The sequence below is a fragment of the Musa acuminata genome, chromosome BXJ2-9 (genome assembly GCF_036884655.1).
Source record: "Musa acuminata AAA Group cultivar baxijiao chromosome BXJ2-9, Cavendish_Baxijiao_AAA, whole genome shotgun sequence".
In the NCBI taxonomy this organism is placed as follows: Eukaryota; Viridiplantae; Streptophyta; class Magnoliopsida; order Zingiberales; family Musaceae; genus Musa; species Musa acuminata.
In genome coordinates this window covers 2,549,144-2,570,784 of record NC_088346.1, presented here as the reverse complement: position 1 = coordinate 2,570,784, position 21,641 = coordinate 2,549,144, and the positions used below count along the sequence as shown (strand labels likewise).

The following is a 21,641-nucleotide window of genomic DNA, read 5'->3' as shown; positions in this document are numbered from 1 at the left end:
CGTACTGCGCCTGCATCGTTGTCGATGTTTCCTTGTCGCCTTTATTTCCAGACTTCCATCCATGTGGTGGCATCTGCAGGTAGAAGAAATTGTGGTGATTTAGGCCTCACAAATACAGCGAAATGGAAAATTAAGAAGATTCAAGGCAGCAGTATAGCATGATTGCTCATCCTTGTTAAGCTTTTGCGTTGCGAACAACAGAGCTTTCTTCCTCTTTTTGGCAAGACCAAGACCACAGCCATGATCGGAGAGCTTTATACTTTCAGACAACTTTGTCTTCCGGAAGCATTCTGATTCCGAGTTCCCTCCCTACTCCCTACTCCACTGGCACAAGAGGACTCCCAGCACTGTTCATGGAGGAAGAAAGAGATGGAGATGGAAAGCAAAACAGTGGTTATCGAGATAAAGGTGAAAGCAAAATGCAGTTAAGAAGTTTAACCAACAAAGGCACGTAGTTACTACAAAACGACAGAAAACAGAAAAACCAATCGCTGTTCATCCCCTACTTGAAATGATATTGTCAATCTGCGTACATGACCGCTTGCTACACTGATGCTACATATTGACTTGAATGGCAACACTTTGAGACACAGCTTCCTCTCAACTAGTATCATGATTCAGATAAACAGATCATAGAAGGCAGCTGAGATCACAGAGTTAGCAAGAACCCAAGGGCAACGCGGTCTTCTTCGTGGTGACATCTCCCCAGAGAGGATGTCCCGATGCTCGAAAGAAAGATCAGCACTTAACAAGCAATAAAATAATAGATTTGGCAGAGGTGCCGTGACAGAATCAGCACTTACCACGTGATAAACCCGTCAGCCGATCAGAAAGCTCATCGGCTTTCAGAGAAGAAGACAGCTTATTATAGTACTGGCTGCACAAATTATCAAATTGATACAGACAACACATATAGACGTGTTCATCACTGGCGCCACCGTCGATCCTAATCGGCGATAGAGTAGGGCAGAAGGAAACAGCAAAGGCACGGTATGTAGCACTCAGGCTGGATACAGAGGTATCACGGTCTCTGGGCAATCTGTTCGTTTTCCAGCAAGAGAGTAGTAAGCCAGAATTTGAGCCTGACTCTCGATATTGCCTCGCCTGTCTTCGATTCCATCGGCATCCTGTCTCGGAGGTATAAATTCTATGTTCCAGAAGTCACGCGCCATGGCCAAAAGGTCGCGGCCCGTAGGGGATGCAACGTATCCCTGAACCCATAGATATCTCAAGGAAGGTAGCTGCAAAGCTGCCATGGCTAAAGCACGCTCGCTAAAACAGCAGCTCCTCAGCTCTAGCTTTTGCAGGCGTGGGCATCCCCGTGAAAACAGCTGCATTCCACGGTCGGATTCCCCAACATTACCCATCAGTATCCACCGTACGTTGTTGCTATATTCGCCAATGTAACCGAGACCTACGTCTGAGAGACCTCCAGGTCTCAGATAAACAGCAAGTCTCCTGAGCTGGGTGCATCCTCTCAGCAGAGCACGGACCCCATTGTCAAGGGGCAAGTCTGTTATCCTCTCTTCTCTGTCGAGTAAAACAAGACGAAAATCGCATAGGTTTTTGCTGAAATTGCCAATACACTCAAGAGCTGCATTTGTGATATCGGAGACATATACTGCCAGGTATTCCAATTCAAGGCATCCCTGTGCTAGAGTCGACAGACCAACCTGGGAAACCCGACCCTGTTCATCCTCTAGACCCTGTTCATCATCCCCTCGTTCTATTCTGAGCCTTCGGAGTTTCTTACATGTCTGAGCGACAACCTCTAATCCTCTATCACCAATCACATTCCTCACCTGCCAAGGAAAAAAAAGGTAGTTTCAGTTCATCAGCTCGAAAGTTTATGGAATGAGGTGATAGCAGGAGCTATGACATATGCTACCTCAAGAACTTCCAGATTTGGACAACGTTGGATCAGCTGACAATGATCCTCAGTGCTGAGAAATGTATACTGCAAGTCCAGCTTCTTAAGTGCAGCAGCAAATGGAAATAATATGTCCATTTCATTCTTCCCCATATAGATGAGGCCTATGCAACATAGCTTGGGAGGAAACTGGATCTTCTTATAACTATCAACCTCTCCAACTTGATCATTGAATGAACCCCCGCCAAACTCTTCCAATGACGTTGCAATGCGGAAAAAATTAACCAAATCAGAAATGTCACATTCACTGATCTTCAAGGAAACCAAGGACCTGCAATTCTTAGCAAGTAACTCGAGGTCCTGTGGTGTAACTCTGAGTTCTGTCATATAGAAATTCAAAGTCTCAAGCACAGAATTATTAATAGCAATTTCATGAACCCATTTGCCATCATTCTCAGTAATTGAGCTTTCTTCCAAAAACAATGTTCTAAGGCATCTGCGAGTACAAATTAGTAAACCAAATCAGTTGAATCATCAGATGATGGAGGAAACCAACGATAAGTAGTCAGTTGCACCAGAACATGATGTTTCCAAAAGGTCAGTACCACTGAAGACGTAAAAGTACTCATCATGATGAGATACCCAAGGATCTGCTTGTGAAAGATAGCCTAGCAGCAACTACCACATAGAAGCAAGGCTAGATTATCTGGTTTAATAGTGTTGAATAAACTGTTAATTAATATTAGATTCGTGCACACAAGACCATATAGATACACAGATATGGGTGGGTGTATATGCTGACACAACATATAACGCCTAGGCATACATGTAAAATTATACACATTTATTTTTGCACTTACAATCCTATGTTGTCTTTTTTATAAAATAAACCCTCATTCATTTAAACCTTCTAGTCCTGATAATGATCCAAAATTCTATTAATAATCCTTGGCATTAAGTTCCATCAGTCAAGTTAATGAATGATTTACAAGCTGACTTAAACTTGATCTAGACTGTACAATAAATAGCTGGGAGTAGTTGAAAATTTTGTATCCCCCTATAACTGAAAAAATCCAAGAGTCCTCAGTGTTAAGGTCCGCCAGTAAAAACTAATAATCAAATAGCATCAAACCGAGTCAACTTGATAAAGACAGTACCATATTTGAGGAAAATTTAAAAATAGATTAACATCCCCTGAGAATATTGCTCGACAACTATATTGCACTAGAAGAGTTTCTAAAAAATTTCCACCTTTCTTGAGGCGAAGGAGTAGGTTACAATTATGCCCACAAGACAAAACACCCCTGTAGTTGGCATAGTTGTATACATACCAGGCAAGATATTGTGCTTCTACAAAGATCCAATATGAGTAAAGCAATTGGCACAGTTAATGACATCGGAGGCTCTACTTTGACATGGAAGAGTGTAACAACAAGCTACAAATAAGTATTGCTGAAGAAATATATTTCCCCTGGATTAGATGGCTGAATATGTACCATGTACAACATCTGATGCAGCCTAGGACTGGTACATCAGATTTCAGCTGATAAGAGATTTGATCAGCCACTAACCTCAGAAGGCTGCTCCAAGCTAGAAAAGCATCTAAGGGACATTACGAGCAAATTAAGGCATAATAAGCAGCTTCAGTTACAAACAGGAGATTCTTCCAAAACAGAAATCTGTTGGCTCTTGTAGCATACGGACAGCAGCCCAGCTGCCTCTTCTACTTGAAATCAGCATGTCGTAGTAAATTTAATTCTGTTGTGTGTGAATTCCAGAAGATAGGAACGAGGGAAAGAGATGAAGAGAAAGAAATGGGAGAGGGAGAAGATCGGGAAGAAGACACCTAGCTTGGCCTAGTAGAAACTGTAGCCAATTTTGTTATTTCCAAAATATCCAACTAATATGAACGGGCAAATGCCTGTCATTTAAGAAGATCAGTCCGTAAAGAGCCTTTTCCTTAAGAAACCGACTAAATACAGTTAAAACCATCCAATTAATGGAACAACCTAGAGTTTGAGTCTGACTCAAACTCTTTTATGAGCCATTTATGAGCCACCATATCCAGATGTTGGCTCATTAAGCCAACCAAAGATTTCTCATGCCAGATCTCAAACTTTACTATTAATCTAACTACACCTCTGAATAAAAATTTAACCAAACCCAATCTAACATCTAACTAACGCCAAAATAGATGCCTTCATGGCTGTCAAAGGCAGAGTATGGTTGCATCAACACCACAAGACATCCTACTAGTATTCTTTGTGCAAAAAGCAAGATTATCATGTATATGATGTTAAAGGCTCTACTGCAATGTAAAGGAATATGGCAACAAATTACAGAATAAGGAAAATTCTTCATGGCTTAGTTGTTCAGAAACACTAAACTAGTATAAAGGTAGACAAGGCTGATGCAGAACTATAAGCTATCCATAATATTTCCCAATTTGCCATGATGCAAAAATCTTAGTGGATTTTCACATGGGCAGCTAAAATACTCAGAAAGATGAACTGTCTTGCTTTTCTGCCTACCATCAAAGAAAGTTGACAATTTTACCAAAAGATATCTTAATGTAGAAAGCTATGTCCTTTAATATTTATTTCACGCCTTTGTACTTGATGATTTATTTTACATCTTCGGAAACAGAACTAGTTGGATAATGAAGATACATTAAAAAACTCACCCTTGGTTAAGAAATTCAGGAAGAAAGTGAACGTCAAAGTGGAACTCAACAGTACGCATCAGACTATAAAGGGAATGTCAAGGATATAAGTAAGATGAGATTTCCAATAAAGAATTAAGTTGCATGCATTTAATGTTTGACAAAGGTGACGAAAGAAATTAATTTGAAAAAACATCCAACATTAAACTGGAGGAAATTTAGACTTATTCTGTCATGGGACCAAGATGTGCAGGGAGTAAAACATTGACTAGGGTCACCAAACTTGGCCAAAAGAAGAGAGATATGACTATTTAGAGGTAACTTTAGTGTGGAAAACAATTTATTTTTTGTCAATATTTTTGCTCTACTTTGAATTTTATCCATCAGCCTAAAAGACTTTACCCAGCATAAACAGCAACGGAAAACCAAGTACGTATAGTAAGTTGTGGCCAAGAGATCAATGTGGAGACCATCAACGGAGATATCCAGAAAAATTATAAAAGAGCAATCAAGATACCAAAAAGAGTATAAACATTAAGGGAGCACAGCAAATTCTGAACTATATCAAACTGCCTTGCATGGCGTTACCTGTACATATCTGAACTCATATCTTTGCAACCGAAGTGTGTTATGCACAACGAGCACCATCAAGATAACTACATATAATTATCATGCGAAGTTTTCGGCCTCCATTTCACACAGTCATTCTTCTTATTGAAAAGATATACAATACTATAAATTATCACAGACTGTCGTTAGAAGTTATGACAGGAAATTACAGAAGATAACAATCGTTACTACTGGTACAACAATACAGAAAAGATCAATTCCAATTCAAATTATGATACACTGTCATTCAAAATTACAAAATAGATTGTTTCAGTGTATAGTTGAGTCTACATTCCTGTTAGTACTGTAATTTCCAGCTACCAATATACACGACGCAGCAGGACGTGCTCCGAAATCATTATGATGACTGTTCTAGAAGTTATAACTGCCAGTCTGACACTATTACAAAATTTTGTATCTATCTTTGAAAGGCCAAAGCCTTCTATGTGCCACAGATAATAGCAGAAGGAAATTTTTCCGTAGACATCATAGGAAGAAATGACCATAGAATCACTTAAATTATATGGAAGGTATGTCTCCATTACTATGCGGGAGACATGTTTACAATTGCAAGGTTTAGCATATCCATAGCAGAAGGAAATTTTTCCGTAGACATCATAGGAAGAAATGACTATAGAATCACTTAAATTATATGGAAGGTATGTCTCCATTACTACGCGGGAGACATGTTTACAATTGCAAGGTTTAGCATATCCATAGCAGAAGGAAATTTTTCCGTAGACATCATAGGAAGAAATGACTATAGAATCACTTAAATTATATGGAAGGTATGTCTCCATTACTACGCGGGAGACATGTTTACAATTGCAAGGTTTAGCATATCCATATTATAGCCATCCTAAAATCTACTTGGACATGCTCTACGAACCAAAGTCTCTTGCTTGCACCATCAGTCGGTGAATTAAGAAAGTACATCAGACCATAAATTCAGTAACAAATGAGTAGCTTATTTATGAAAGGATTCATGCTTTAAAACTTTAGAGTTTGCAGAAAACACCCAACTAAATTGTTGAGAATTATTATTCTATAGAAGATGAATAATGTTCTTCTACTAATGGACAAAAAAGGTCTTCAAGTTTGGAGCATAAAACGGGAATTTTATCTACTTGAAGGTGATTTGACATGATATTGTAGCATCACAAACATAAACATGACAATCACATCATGGAATTAATGCCAATTTCCTTTGTGTGAGGATGATGGTAACTGTGCTAGTGCAATGGGTATGCAAGCATTAGAATTGACATGAAGGACACAAATGTTTGTAATTTGATATGTTATAATCCATATTCCTGATGATGCATACCTGCCTTTCTAACAGAAGAAAGTGCGTTCCAGTAAAAAAAATTCACAGTCGATAACTACTTCAACTCAGAGCAATTGGATCTTACTACCCCAATCCAGTAACACTCTAGAGCAATATGATCTTATAATTACAAGCCTTTGACTAAATCAAACAAGAAGCAGTCAAAGACTAATCTATTGGAAGCTAGATGTACTTTGGGTGCGGAGATATAATTTGTTGCAGGCTACCAAGCGCGACGGACCAATCTAAATGTGCTCAAGCACCATATATTGCAGATCACGGATAAAGTAAATATATCAAAACGGAAAGAACTTCTAGAAAGAGGGCAAATAAAGGGCAGTGAAAACTAAATAAAGATTCAGTCAACTAAAAGAGTCGTACCTGCACGAACGCGCAACCAGGAAGAGGGCATCTGTGGAGAAGCCAGAGCACTTGTCGAGCTTGAGCGACTCGAGCATATGACCCCTGGCCTTGACCAGCACGCCGATATCGTCGTCCTTGACGATCATCCGCCGGAGGTGCAGCGACTTGAGGCAATTGAATGCCTTGGCGATCTCCCTGACCCAAGGCCCGGCATACCCACCCCAGTCTTCAGGAATGAGATTGAACATGGCGGCCCGGGGCTTCCCCTTGAGCTTGAGGGACTCGAGGTTGGGGAACCTCCGCCGCAGCCGCTCGGGACTGGTGGAGTAGCAGATAGCGATGGTGACATGCTTCCGCGAGAGGGCGTCGATCTGGTACCACTTCTTGCACACCAGCGACACGGCCTCCCGGTCACGCGGGTCGTCCACGTGCCCCAGCACGAACTCCAACGCCAAATCAGATATCGCAAAGCTCATCACCCTATTCAAGGTCGGCCGCTCCATTCCCCCAACCCAGAAACTGCCTTACCACCGGATCCGCTACCGAAAGGCAGCCGCCGGGGGCTCCATCGATTCCGACGGATCAAGAACCTTTCCTCCCGATCTAACAGCTAAAGAGCCAAACAATTACGAGCAAAGAGCAGACCCAGCAGCTAAATCCGAGGCGGAATCGGGATGTCGGAGCGGGCCATCGATCGCCGGAAAGCGTCAACCCTAAATTTCAGTGGGAATTTTTCTGGTTTTGTTTTTCTTGTCGCCTTCGCTCCGCTAAAAAGGAGGCGAGAAAGAGAGAGAGAGAGAGAGAGAGAGAGAGAGGAGATGATAACAGCAAAGGAGAAAATAATAGTACTATATGATAGTGAGGAGAGAGGACTCGCGAGCTTTTACATTAGTTTGTCGTTTTCTGGGTGAGCCGTTGAGGCAGCAGCGTAGTAGTTAGTAGTAATCCCACCCCTCCAACAGACCGCACGATTTGGGACCGCTGCCCCAACCGTGATCCGCAACATACACGTTTCCGACCCGCACGACCGTACCCGATAGGTCGTTGGACCCGACATGGGGCCCCGCCCGTGTCTGCCACCCGTACGAGCGGGTGAGGGCTCGTGTAGACCTCGTACGCGCTCGCTCTACCAGATTTATGTTGCGAATGCTGCGCTCGCGGAGCGAATCAAATCCGACACGATTCGATCGGAAATAGGATCCGATTCATGTTGGATATGGTCGGCTATCGATCCAACGACTAGGATTGCTGCGGTCCGTTTGTCCTCTAACATGAGCCGTCCATCGATATTAGCTTACCGTTGTGATCTCGAATTGTTCGGTCGTATGTAATCGTGGAATCGAAGAAGAGAGAGGGAGGGAGGAGGAGAGGATGAGGTCCGGTGGTCGGTTTCATGCGTCAAAACTAAAAGTCATTGGATGGATTCTTTGCGCTGTGGTCCGCCCTCTCGATTGCCTCAAACTATTGTAGACATGATCATTGTTGTCGGGAAAAAAGATTGATATAAAAGATATCGTTTTAGTCCCGCACCATTAAAAGATTAAAGAAGTCTAAATATATATAACTAAGGGCCTTTTTTATTAAAAAATCTCCTTTTTTTTATATTTTTTTTAGAAGGTGTTGTTGAATTCTATTTTTCCTATTTGATGTTCGCAATGTCCGTAATGCCTCTCATCACCACCTAGTCATCTTTGTCTTGTTGCATTCTATCATGTTCGCAATGTTCGCAATCATCCTTTTTTTTTTTTTTGGTATTTTCGTCTTGTTATTGTTTCACCGTTTTCATAAAAGAAGATCATGGGAGCTATGAGAAAGGAAGTTAAGAGGAAGGAGATGACTATAATGAGACTTCTGTTCCCTCTTCTTTTTGATAGCCTATTATGTCAAACATTATTCGTGTGAATTCACCTATCATTCGGCTCCTTTGAGCATCACCATCACCTCTATCATAGAAGGCCTCTCCCCTATGACTCCTGCAAAGCACCTTCTCGACATGTTCATCATAGCTCTTGCAACCTCTTCCCTCCTACTAGTTATTGTCATAGCTCTCACGATCTCCTCTCATGGTGTCGATTTATTATGAAATGACAACTTCGTGATTGTCTTGGGAGGGTAGACATATAGAGTGACGATAGATGGGGGTGATAACGGAGTAAGGAAAAGACGATACATAAGAAACACGAGTATGACATGGAGATGAACGCTGAGAATCAAGCCAAGCACTACATATTGTTCGTTATCTCTTATTTGATCATCCTTGTTAGAGCAGCAGAACGCATAAAAAAAGATCAGCTCGATGCGGTTTGAGGTCCTCGAAGCCATGGATTCCTGCACAAGAATAATATACGTAGCTGGCATCGATGATGAAGATATATGTGAGAACCCCCGATCATCAAAATTTTGCTTGATGGTTTGATTACGATAGACACCGCCATAACTTTACGGGTAAACGTATCTCAAATAGCATCGCTACTTAGCACCGACGAGTTGGACTACCTATTCTCAGGAAGAGCTGATAAGGAGAGCTCATGTATTCTGACGATCGTGGACTTCTGACATCTTTAAAGAAAAGTTGCAGTCAACTCATCTTGCAGCTACTCTCGTCGCCGATACCATTGCACGGTCAATTCGACACGGCCTGTTGGAGATGGAATCTGGTGCGAGAAGTAAAGCGCAAGCGTCCGGATCGTCACAGCTGGCTGCTGTTCTTGTCGTGGAGATATGTTATGTCGGACATGACGCTTGTGATGACAGCAACCAGTTAGTCAACTTCCAATGTCAATGGACGAGGATAGATTGGTGGTTGGCTACAGTTTAGGTAACTACCACTACCGACCGTCGTGCATTTGCATCATCAAATCCAGCATGATCTGTTGCAGATAACTCTCTCAAACTCAAAAAGGAGAATTGCCTTTCCATTATCATCATAACATCGTATCAAATTAAATGAGTGGACTCTGTTTTCAATCTCAATTGTTGGTGCAGTTTATATAAGAAGAATTGCTGGTAACCAAAAAGACAGACCATAACACAGGTCAGAGATTTTGTCCTGCTAAATGATACGCAACTTAATCTTACATTCTAAAGCTGAAAGCAGCAGCAAGTATGGAACATGGCCGAAAAGAAATCCCTTTTACATTCTAACCTCTATGCCTTCTTGCAACAGATGCTTCTTGACTGATGAAATTGGAACCTGCATTGCCACAGTTGATATCAGTAACTTTATTTCTGGTACAGTTTAGATGGGCATTGTTGATGCTTATTATAAATTGCTGCACAAGGCACTAAGTACATCAACAAATCTTTGGACGGCTGCAAGGAACGACCAATTTATAGGGTCAAGTAAATTATGCCAATTTAAATGTTAGATCTAGTAGAAAGATAACATGCCCAAGGAGTTTACCCCGAAGCGCATTTCTTTGAGAGCAAGTCGACATTATGCATTCTTAGGACAATTAAAATATGAATATTGGATCCAGTAGAAGATCTAAAATATGACGTAGGACGATGTTCTCACCGTGGCTCAGCTTGAAAGAAGTAATCCAAGGCACATTTCTACTAGCTTACCTTGTATATCTACATTATGTGGTTTCAAATGACTAGCATCCTGTAGCGTGTAATAATTACCTGAGAACTCTTTCAGCAAGAATAAAGATGTTTAATTTGTTGCACATTTGATTCTTTTGTGTAGTTTCTAAGATACAATTATACCTTTGGATAACAAATAAAGCAAGAAACAAATTCTGAAAGTACCTCCTTCCGATGGAAAATTCCAGCTGCAAGAGCAGCTGATGCGCTTGTCTTTTGAAAGACGTCTGAGAAGTGCTGAACAGCACCTGCACCACTGCTTGCAATTACAGGAATTGTGACAGCATCTGATATCAGCTTAATCAAGTCTATGTCGAATCCTTGACCCTGGCCTGTAATAGGAATAATCTCATCCCTTGCATGCATATTTTCCATCAAAAGAATATTCACAAACTCATCCCAAATGAGTATACTGATATCTCTTACAATTTATTAAACAGATTAAGCATGCTTAAAGATATTCAATAAGCGATGAACATAAATCATCTAAATATACTATTGGCAATTAGATATGCAATTATTTACCATCACAATCAATGCAGTTTAGAAGTATTTCTCCAGCTCCAAGTTCTTCAACAGCTTTTGCAAGTTCATAGGCTCCAATAGGTCGCCCCTCACGTCCACCATTGATCTGCCAATAAAATATATAGATAAAAAGATCACGATGTCATATCCACTCCCATTTGAACAAGCAATTTAGTGAACATCATGCAAAAAGGTTCATCATGTTACTCAGAAAATCAGCCCTGTACATTCATTTACTCAGAAAAAAACATCACATTCTATCTAGTAGCAACAGATCGATCCGCCTAGTGAAGGCAGTCAGATTAGATTGCATACGTGAGTATCATAAGATACACAACCAGTAAAATAAGAAGCAGAAATGGCTTGAAAGACTAACCGTGCACTGATACCATGCATATTCTTCACCTGACGGGCCTAAGATTTGCAAGAAAGAGAATTCATAACGATAGAACATTTTGTAGAAATAGGATGAGGAATGCAATGAGAGAGGAGATAGAACTACAAAGAAAATAGTACCTGGAGAAGAAACCTTAATGGTCTTAAATTTGACATCATTAGGGTTCCTGATATAGACTCTGCGGGGATCAATGCTTACTACTACTGCCTGACAAATAGAAATATCAACAAGCATTGTTACAATTGCCACTAGAAAATGATATATTCTAGTGTATACTAGTCAAGAATCTAAAGATCTGGGCTCTGCAGGTAAATATCAAAAGTCAGTTAATACGAAAAAAGATACGCTCGGTTTACAAATTCCACAATCCATAAGGATATTTAACCAAAAAAAAATACTGCCACTGACTAAAAATAAAGATACAAGAATTGGTGAATAGATCATTTTATAAGACAGTTACCTGGTTACCGTAAACTCGAGAAATCTGCTCTAGGCTGCTCTTACCAGTCTTTACCTTTAATCATCAACATGGAAAATTAGCAAAATGTAATGTTACATAGTAATGTCTCAGACACAAAAAGAATGGTAACAAATGCATAAAAAAAAGAAAGAAATAAATCAACTGCATACTCCAGTTTTTAAATATTCTTCTGCAGCAAAAACCGCATCACTTCCAATTGAAATCTTATCTGCACCAGACCTAAAGTATTCTGATGCCACTTCCAAGCTTGAATAGTATCTGCAGAGGAAAAAGCAATCAATAGGTTAAGCCCTGGGAAGTAGACTAGTATTTGACAATAACAGAAGGACAAACAAGACTGAAATTTGACGTTGTAAGCATTGGATTACTAAAGAAAATATTCTCTCTGACTAATCTAATCCAGAAAATTAATAAAAATCATATTTTTGTCAATCATAAAGAGATCCATCAAATTAAGGGGTGATGTTATTCTGCAGATATGATCACAGTAAGTACCATGCCCCCATGCAGATACTTCAAAACTCAGGATTGAAAATTAAATACATCATCTTCTCAAAATTACATTAACAAACTCTTTTAACTCCCAAATATTTATGCAAATGACAAGAAACAATCTAAATATTGTGTGAAAACTTTATGAAAATTTCTCACTCTTGCTTTAGCACATGGTCCCCACAAAGATATTTTGATTTAAGAAACATATTGATTTGTTCCAACATAATTTACAAGAATTTCATCAAAGGGAACCATGCTCCAGAAGTATGAAAATTTTAGTAGCAAAAAGAGTGTCATTTTGATATGCATTTAAGGAGCAAGTTACTTCACCAAATTATCATATAGTCCTACTATATTAGTTTATACTCAATATAGACAGGCCATGAAGCATGACATGAGCGTCTGGTTTCAACTAGTCAATGGAAGAGAAATGTCTTCTAGCAAATGGGATATTGACCCAAACCTCATTGGCAGGAACCCTGTGCACAAGGCCACCCCCCTTTTTTAAGGCTCGACTGTCTCTGAAGAAGTATAACAGTATTTACTCTTTCTAAGGTATTTTGCCAGTATACACAACGTCTTACAATCACAGAGGGAAACAAGCAAATTATCCTCAGCACATAAGGGCACATGCATTAATGGATAATTCAAGTGGAAAAAATACTGACCTTCCATTCCCATCTGTGAAGTCTCGTATACCACCACCAACTGTTAATGGTACAAAAACATTTTCTGATGTGTAACGTAGTACCTACAAAACAGTATTTGTGCAGCCACAAATAATTATGCATGAACTAACATGAACAGGCAATTGCTTTGTAGGATATGAGCAATAACATCCATCACGAACCTGTAACATTGGCAAATCTCCCAAGGGAAAATCACGGAAACCAGTTATGTTCAAAAAACTAATCTGAAATATCATGTGATTGCCTCAGATTTACAGGATAAATTTCAAAAAATTAACGTACAAATGTTAATTCATTTTTATCATAAGTACCTCATCAGCACCATCCTTATAGTACTGACCTGCTAGCTCCACTGGCTTCCCAAGGTTTCTAACCTATTGGCATGAAAAATAAGCACATTGCTTAAGACTGGGATCAAGTAAATAGAAAAGACAATCATTTTAGGCAATGGTATGGATAAATTTCAATTAATCTCTACCTCCTTGCCCCTCAGCTTCCTATATTAATTGAAATCTGCCCCACATCTCTACCTGTGCCCAATATCCTGTTCCTTAATCCCCATTTTCCAAAGAGAACATGCACCTATCTCATATTAAGCCAGACTCAACATTAGGACGACTTCACATGGATCTAGTGTAGGCTGAGTTTGAGGTGTGTTTTCTTTCTTTTTCTTCACAACTTCCACAGAATTTTAATAAATAATTTTAGGTCATAGTGTTACTTGGCATGTTCAAATAGAGAAGCTAAGTTGCCAGCTTAACCTAAAAGAGCTTGGGTCCTTCCATGCAAGGAACAAAAACATGAGGTACAAGGATCATCTGGTTGTTTGTTTCCCTTCAGTGAGTGATGGAGGCAAAAGTGCCCATTCCTCATTGAGCGCCAGATACTTGACACGTGGACGCCTACCAGGCAGATAATAACAAAAATTGCTATGCAGGATCCGCTATGTGAACCTCAATTGTAAGGGAGAATATTCTCTGGATCAGGAATAATTTGCAGAATATTTTCCTAACAGTTCACGGTTTGGGGCCACTGACTATAAAGGAGAGGTTGTTTGATGGTCGGGAGTTAAAGTAATATAGCTGATATGAAACTAATGTGTAGTAGGATACCAGTGCCTTCGCACATTACAAAGCGTGCAGTACTGCATGTGAAACAAAACCAAGTAAATTTCCATACCTGATGTTCATCAGAGTGCTCTCTTACATCATACTGGTCCCCTTTGGTTACTACAAGATCCCCTTTATCATTTGCCCTCACATCAAGACATGCTATCACCTGAAAGATAAATTGGCATAAAATAAAACAGTGGAATCAATTAAGAATGTGATGGGGTTTAGGCAGAAATAGGGCAAAGAATTAATATATCCATTTCAACTAGAACAAATGAAATCTCACTCGCTTTGCAAGTTGTGATGCTTTCCCATGAGCTAATTTCTATAAGACCAAAAGCTTGCAATTAATCAGATTGAAATATGAGACAAAATGCCTAAACATTGTGGGAATAGGATTACATTGGAACATCAAAGTGTAACTGTTACCTTTGAAGACGAAGAGGGATCAAGAAACTTCCTTAATATGGAAAGTCCAACATCTAGAAAATGACACTGAAGTAAGTTTCTTATGTATGGCAGCTAACTATAGTAAGTAGAAAAAGATGTCAGGGAAAGTTGATAGCCGATCATCAGGCAACATAAAGGCAGCATAAAAACCATGAAAGAAAATAAGAAAGAGAAGAAAAAGATTTTGAAAGGATGCTAGAAGATGACAATAAGTGACCAAAATTATCTACCATAAATCACATTATTTTCACATCTCCACCAACATAATTGAGCTTGCTGAAACAGGATCCAAAGAGTATTTTCTTCAAATCTTTTGTAATAAAAAGACACCCACTAGTGCCTACAGAAATAGCATGTTGAAACATCATTTAAAAATTATGGAAAGTAACTCATAAGACATATGACCATCTTCACAAAGTTTAAAATATTCACAGAATAGAGATCAGATCACATTTAACTTTGACAGATGTGTATTCCACTCTAATCCTATTCATGGCATAATTATTACTGGATTAGTAAAGTAATTCCCATCGTGGAACCTATCTTTCTTCCCTAAGACATCCACCACAGTCCTATCAAAGACTTAAAAAGTCAAATCACACTTTCTGATAAATACGCTATTCTATTGACAAGATCTATAGGGCATCTAACAGCAATATTTAACTAGACCTGGATAATCTACCCCAAAAATACGTATTGATGCCAATAATCATGTTTGGGCATCTTTTAGTTGGAAAAAAGAAATATTGCTGGCTAATTAAATATTAACATAAATCAAATTTTATTTAAAAATATTTACCTCCACTCTTTTCTGGGTGAAACTGGACAGCATGCACATTGCCCCTTGTTATAGAAGAAATAAAACTATCGCCATAATTGCACACTGATGAAACCCAGTCCCAGTTAGCATCTGACTAGGCAAAATTTACAGAAATCATTTTGGTCAAAAAATACATTAAACAAAAGATAAATGATTTTGGAGTATTCTAGTCTACTTATAGGATGAAAAAACTTACAGGAATTACACGATAGGAATGAACAAAATAGACATGGTGTCTTCCAATGTCATCCAAAATTCCTGAGTCTTTGGTAATTTGAACAGCGTTCCAGCCAATATGAGGTACTGCCAGACCATTTGAAGAATCAAAGCGCCCAACAACACCAGGTATCAAGCCCAGACCTTTTACTGCAAGACAAATATTAGATTCAAAGCCAAAGATTTCAGCAGCAGAATAAACGACAAAGAGTTGTTAATCTGGTTGTATGCGTAGCAGATCACTGGAAAATATTGAAACCGGGAGAATTAAAAGTGTTCAGAGAGTTGTTATTTCATATCTTATGATACTTCAGCATATTGAAGAAGCCTATCAATAGAATCATCTGAATAAGTTTGTAGACCTTTGTTATTAAAATGGTAATTACATTAAGCATTGAAGTGATGTAATGGAGGAACAAATTAGGCACTTGTGGATGAAATGAGCTTGAAATTTTAGCACACTGTCCATCTACTTCAAAATGGGTTGGAGATTGTAAGACAAGGTAATTTAAATGGAAATTCCAATTCTGGTACAAGTCAATTTCACCAAGTTTGGTGAACTTACCTATTTAATTTCTTATAAGGTATTAGGGGTATTTTAATCTGAATATAGATTCAAAACATATATATTTTCAGGTGTAGAACTTACCTATTAACATTCGAGTCCATTTTGAGTTCATTTTATAGAAACTAGGATTTTATTTGTTACAATCGAGTCCAAAATTGTGGTTCTATTTAGACTAAGAAAAGTTAATTAAGTTAATCATGAGGTTATCTCTTGCCGCTGAAATTCAACTTGCAATTCAACCTTAATTGGTTGTTATGACTAAAGGCCTATACCCTTCCAATTTTACTTCTCTTTGTGATTTCTCAACTCACCTTTCTTGTAAAGCTCCATTTCTTTCAATTCAGTCACTCTGCCTACAACTTACTATTACTGTATCAGAATTTGTTGCTCGTCAGGATCATTTCATTCAAACATGACTTTTCAGTGGATGTAGACTGGGTAGAATTGATCCAGCAGCAGACTTCCACTTGTTTCACCACAAACAATTCTGATATTGACATATTTTGGGCCCAATCTTAGTGCTCTATTCCATAATGGCAAAATGCATTGCACGAAAGAACCAGCGACTTGCAACAGAAGATAGCAAGACAAAAGCACAATTCTTCACCATCCAATTTAAGCCTATGTACACATTAACATATTGTTACCTAGAAAACCTTGAATAAGTCCTTCCAGTACAAGTATCTTCTGATGAAAAGGCTGAGTTAAAAACGTAGAAGGTGGAAGGACAATTTTCCTTCAACATGCTTAGCATGAAATGAACAAATTCCAAAAAGTTAATCAAGTAACTAGTGTAAAGAACTTAGGACAAGATTTACATTCATTAGCACACAAAAGCAATACATACATACATATATGTATGCATAGCTTAAGTTTCTGGGACAAATCTCACTCAGATGGCACTACAATATAAGTTCCATGAACAAACAATAGCTTTACCATGTAACTTGGTTTGAGTAAGAAGATATCTATCAATCAAGTTTTATAGTTTATCAATATCTGACAACCATTTCCTTGCATATATCCTAATAAAAAGGGAGCATTACCTGGACCATTCTCTTCACTGGACTCAAACAATAACTGAAGCCCCAGACAGATACCCAAAAAAGGACGATCACTCTCTATGTATGTAGAAAGTGCTTCAGCCATCCTGAAATAACAAGATTAACTGTTGCTAGTAGTTTCCACAATATAGGCAAGGAATTATAAAAAACTCCTCAACAGCCATCTTATACAAACTAATGCAGATTACAATCAAAGCAACATGTCAAAATAAGGGCAGTATAATAGATTTATCAACATGTACACTGCCTAAGGCATACCACACAGCATATGGAGCAACAAAAGTTTAAGAGAAAAAGATAGATTAAATATACACATAAACACTGAACTATAAATCGAATTATTTGATTAGTCAATTTAACCAATAAATTCACAAGGAAACAACAACTGTACAATTCAAACTTTTATTTGAAAACATAATGACCCGCTAGGAGAGACCCTAGTTAGTGACCACATGCACGAAACTTTCTGATGACTGTTATGATAGACAACACAAGTGAATAAATAACATGTCCAAGTACTAAAATTTTAAGAAAAAGAAGCTATGTTTATGGAAAAAAAAAACAATTAGACAATCGTATATCAATTGATGTTCCTTTTGCAATCTCTTTTATTTACCAATCAACCAAATAGTAAGTGTAAGGACAATAACAAAATTTTTTGCTCCTTCTTGAGTAAAAGATTTCCTTTGCTACATTAATACTGCTACTTATCCAACTCAGCAGATTAAATTCTCTGACAATTACAAGTGAGAAGGAGTAATAACAAGCACAGTAAAGTAGCTTGATAAATAATCTGTAACAAAGTAAGATCTTTGTAAATTTTGTTATCATAGCTAAAAAGACATTTATAAGGTTCTTGAAATAGATAACTACAATTGAACAATAAAGAATACTTTAGCACAAGGTTGAAAGCATGACTAAAGTTCTGTGGTGGATAAACATGGTTGTACTACAAAAGTCAAAGTTCCAAATATACTGATATGTAAAGCACAAATCATGGTTATCATAGACCTTTATGAATATATCGAATAAGACCAAGGAAGTCCAGTCATGGGCCACAATGGCTAACAAATGCAAGCCATAATAACAAGGTAGCACTTACCCACTTTGCTCTAACACCTCCATTGCTGCTGCAAAGGCCCCAACCCCAGGAAAAACAAGCCGATTAGCACTGAGTATGTCTTCTGGTTTTTGCACCTAAAAATGTAACAAGTTCATTTCAATGATTAATCAGCTAATTTCCTCATGTACAACAGAATATGAAATGCATAAAATATAATTGTGAGATATCATGAACAGGACAAGGGTAACATTGAAGTTAGAACAGTTACCAACCCTGGTCTCAAGTATTGAAATTGATTTAAAGATTATCTACTTACGCTTCAACATTAACCAGAGTAAAGCGATGGATTGTATAAAAAAAATATAAGCACAAAAATATAGAATTGGCATTAGCAGAAAATAGCACAGAACCTATTTTAATAGAAACGGCAATATATATTTTTGTTCGCAAAATTCTTGATTAATAGAGGAACACAAAACCTCAGTCTATAATGAAGTGTAGACAGAGCCAATATTAAACATCACCAAGCAAATAAACAAGAAAAGATATTGAAAACAAGGGGCACCACATGCATGAAAAGAAAATGAACAAATGCAGATATGATGATTTCCACATTTTGCTAAAAAGTTCGAACAGTGTGCTTGACATGGCTGCAGAAGAAAGTTTTCAGTAACAACAGAAACAAGGAGAACCTTTCAACAGTAATTACTATTTTAGAGAGGCATTGATCATGATTGGAACTTGCTCGAAAGTGTTGGACAACTAAAACATGAGGAAAAAAAAACACTAGAAGTTACAGCTTACCACAAAAAATTCAGTTTAGAAGAAAACAGGGGTTTGCTAAGCTACATATCAACCTATATATTTGGCTGATCAGTATATATGAGTTTACCATTTTATCCTTCGATGGAATATCCTGTACCTCAATGTGGAGTTCTATGTTTGAATTACGCTTTAAGAGGTTGCAACTTGCATATGCCTTTTAGACCTTAAGTACTAAGCAAATTATTCCAAGAAATGATAAAATCTTACTTGCATGAAACAAATACAATAGATAAGGAACTAAAAATTGATCGCCATGATCCAACCAATAAAAACTCACTTCCTCCTAACACATCCAATGACATCTTGAACAACGATTTCAATAGACGCTCGGGCGCTCGCCTAGGCGCTTGAGCAAGACAAGGCAAGGCTCGAGCGCCTCGCTTCATGTCCAGGAGGCATGCTTCAAAGAGGCATCACCTGGGTGCTCGCCCGAAGCGCTTGATGCCTGGGCTCGGGCAAACGCCCGGGTTAAACCAGGTGACCCCGGTGCTTTAGTTGGTTCAATCGAACCAACTAAAGCATCAATATCAGCCTCCCAGCATCCCTCTCACGACTTCGCCAACCCTAACCCTACTCGCGATTCTGTCGCCGACATGTCCTCTCTGTTGTCGTTGTCGTTGCCTCTCTCTGCTATCGTTGCTCTTCGCTACCACTACCACTGTCGTTGCTCGTCGTCGCCACTGTCACCGCTCACCGCTCCCACTGTTGCTACTCATTGTTGCTGTCGTTGCTCGCCGCTCGTGCTCCTGCTCTTGCTACCGTTGCTCGCTGCTACCGCTACCGTTGTTCTCAGTCAGTAGCATCGGTCTTACTCTTACGCTACGCTCTCACTACCGCTGCCACTGCTACTATCGCTGCTCGCCGCTGTTGTCGCTGCTTACCACTGTCGCCGCTCTCGCTGTCGTTGCTCGCTGCTCGTCGTTGCTGTCTTACTCTTACTTACTCTTCTCACATCGACTCGATAGTATATTGTTAACAGTATATTAACAGTATACTGTTAACTATATACTAGTAACAATATTTTTTATTTATTAGATTAATAATATATTATTTTAATTTTAATACTACTAATTTTTATTTATTTGAAATTATTATTATTGTTTTGAATTTTGAGACTTTTTGTTAATGTGATTTTGTGATGTTTTCTTAATTTAATATTATTTTTTAATTTAAATAATTATATTTATTAATTATATTATGTATTTTTATATTTTAGCGCTTCGTTTCGCTCGGGTGAGCGCCTAGCGCCTCGAGCGTTTTTGGACTTTAGCGCCAAAAGGCGCCTAGCGCTTTTTAAATCATTGATATTGAATCTTATGATAGGTCAAAAACATAAGCAATACTTAAAGACCAGAACAAACATGAACGGCTCATGCAATATAACTTGAGCGTATAGGCAGCTAAAGTTTGACGTGCTTTCTTAAGAAACCATTAGGACCTTGGTACCTAAACAAACTGCAAGTGAGTGCATTAGAACAAGACTATACATAGACCACAACAACATTCATTCAGCATATTTCCTTCTCCCAAACGCATAATGCAACAAAATCATTTTATATGTTGAACATAAAGATCAGACCTCCATAGACTAAGGAAAAGCAATTACTCTCACCATATGATGACTGAATCTTAAGAAACCAACACCAACACGACCTTTTCATAGACAAGTTAAAGGCTCTTAGTTTAATTGAAAGGACAAGTTCAACAACTGCTGGCCTCGTACTTCCAGAGTATCCCTAACTGTCATGTCATCAAGCATTTAAAACAACAGTAATAGCACAAAAACATCCGTGAGCGAGAAAATATTTTCTTTTTTTAACCTATTCTTCCCAATGTGTACAAGGTCCTCAGCTTGTCAAGCTTCAAACAGGAGTTTGGAGGAACCATGAAATATCCAAGAAAGAGAGAATAGGGAGACGAGAGCACGCAAGAAACGCTTACATCTTTAATATCGAACCCTAAACAGCGGATAGCATTGCGCAAGCTTCGGACATTTCCAGCGCCATAATCAAGCAAAGTAACAGCTGCAGCAGCGACACCCCCGTACAAGAAAGAACACGAAGAAGAGTCATGGACAAGCACGAGAAACAATCCATTGGGAAAAGAAAAACGAGGGCAAGGCTTCTTACTGGAATCCGAAGACAAGGAGGCGCAGATGGAGAAAGGCTTCGTCTTGATACGCGAATAGGGTTTTATTGGGCTCGACGCTCGACGAAGGGTGAGCGGAGGCGAAGGACGGACATGGATGGAGACGCCTCGCGAGGAGGAAAGAGCCGGCGCATCCATCGGGTCGGCCGACGAGGGCAGGCCGTCGGGAGGGAAGGGTGATGTCTAACGGTGGCGGCTCGAGTTGAACGAACCACGAGTCGCCAAAGGTTTTAGGCTACAAGACTGGGAAATGGCTCTCTTTTGCCGGAGATGGATACCCTCCAAATGCATCCACACCGTTCGCCATTCAGGCTCTACGTGCTTCGTGTGGGGCCCACCTATTGGCCGGTTACATGAGATCCTAAGCAT

At 39.0% G+C, this 21,641-nt stretch overlaps 2 protein-coding genes across 3 annotated transcripts; both read right to left on the bottom strand.

The window, feature by feature from the left end:
• Positions 1-471: 471 nt before the first annotated feature.
• LOC135622443 (coronatine-insensitive protein homolog 1b-like) lies at positions 472-7,645 on the bottom strand. The gene is made up of 3 exons (XM_065124312.1): positions 6,850-7,645; positions 1,889-2,366; positions 472-1,802 (listed from the first exon to the last, which is right to left on the bottom strand). The coding sequence occupies exons 1-3, from the start codon at positions 7,332-7,334 to the stop codon at positions 1,002-1,004; spliced, it is 1,764 nt and encodes a 587-aa protein (XP_064980384.1). The 5' UTR covers positions 7,335-7,645; the 3' UTR covers positions 472-1,001.
• Positions 7,646-9,719: 2,074 nt separating this feature from the next.
• On the bottom strand, positions 9,720-21,542 carry LOC135622442 (imidazole glycerol phosphate synthase hisHF, chloroplastic-like). Of its 2 annotated transcripts, XM_065124310.1 has the most exons (19): positions 21,254-21,542; positions 21,066-21,148; positions 18,339-18,433; positions 17,219-17,322; positions 15,585-15,754; positions 15,368-15,482; positions 14,548-14,600; positions 14,405-14,443; positions 14,186-14,284; positions 13,318-13,380; positions 13,168-13,230; positions 12,986-13,068; positions 11,972-12,080; positions 11,802-11,855; positions 11,461-11,548; positions 11,321-11,358; positions 10,945-11,050; positions 10,585-10,751; positions 9,720-10,024 (listed from the first exon to the last, which is right to left on the bottom strand). In XM_065124310.1, the coding sequence occupies exons 1-19, from the start codon at positions 21,408-21,410 to the stop codon at positions 9,965-9,967; spliced, it is 1,746 nt and encodes a 581-aa protein (XP_064980382.1). In that variant the 5' UTR covers positions 21,411-21,542; the 3' UTR covers positions 9,720-9,964. The 2 variants fall into 2 exon arrangements, with proteins under 2 accessions (XP_064980382.1, XP_064980383.1); XM_065124311.1 differs by lacking the exons at positions 13,168-13,230; positions 13,318-13,380 and having other exon boundaries at positions 21,254-21,528.
• Between the last annotated feature and the right edge of the window lie 99 nt (positions 21,543-21,641).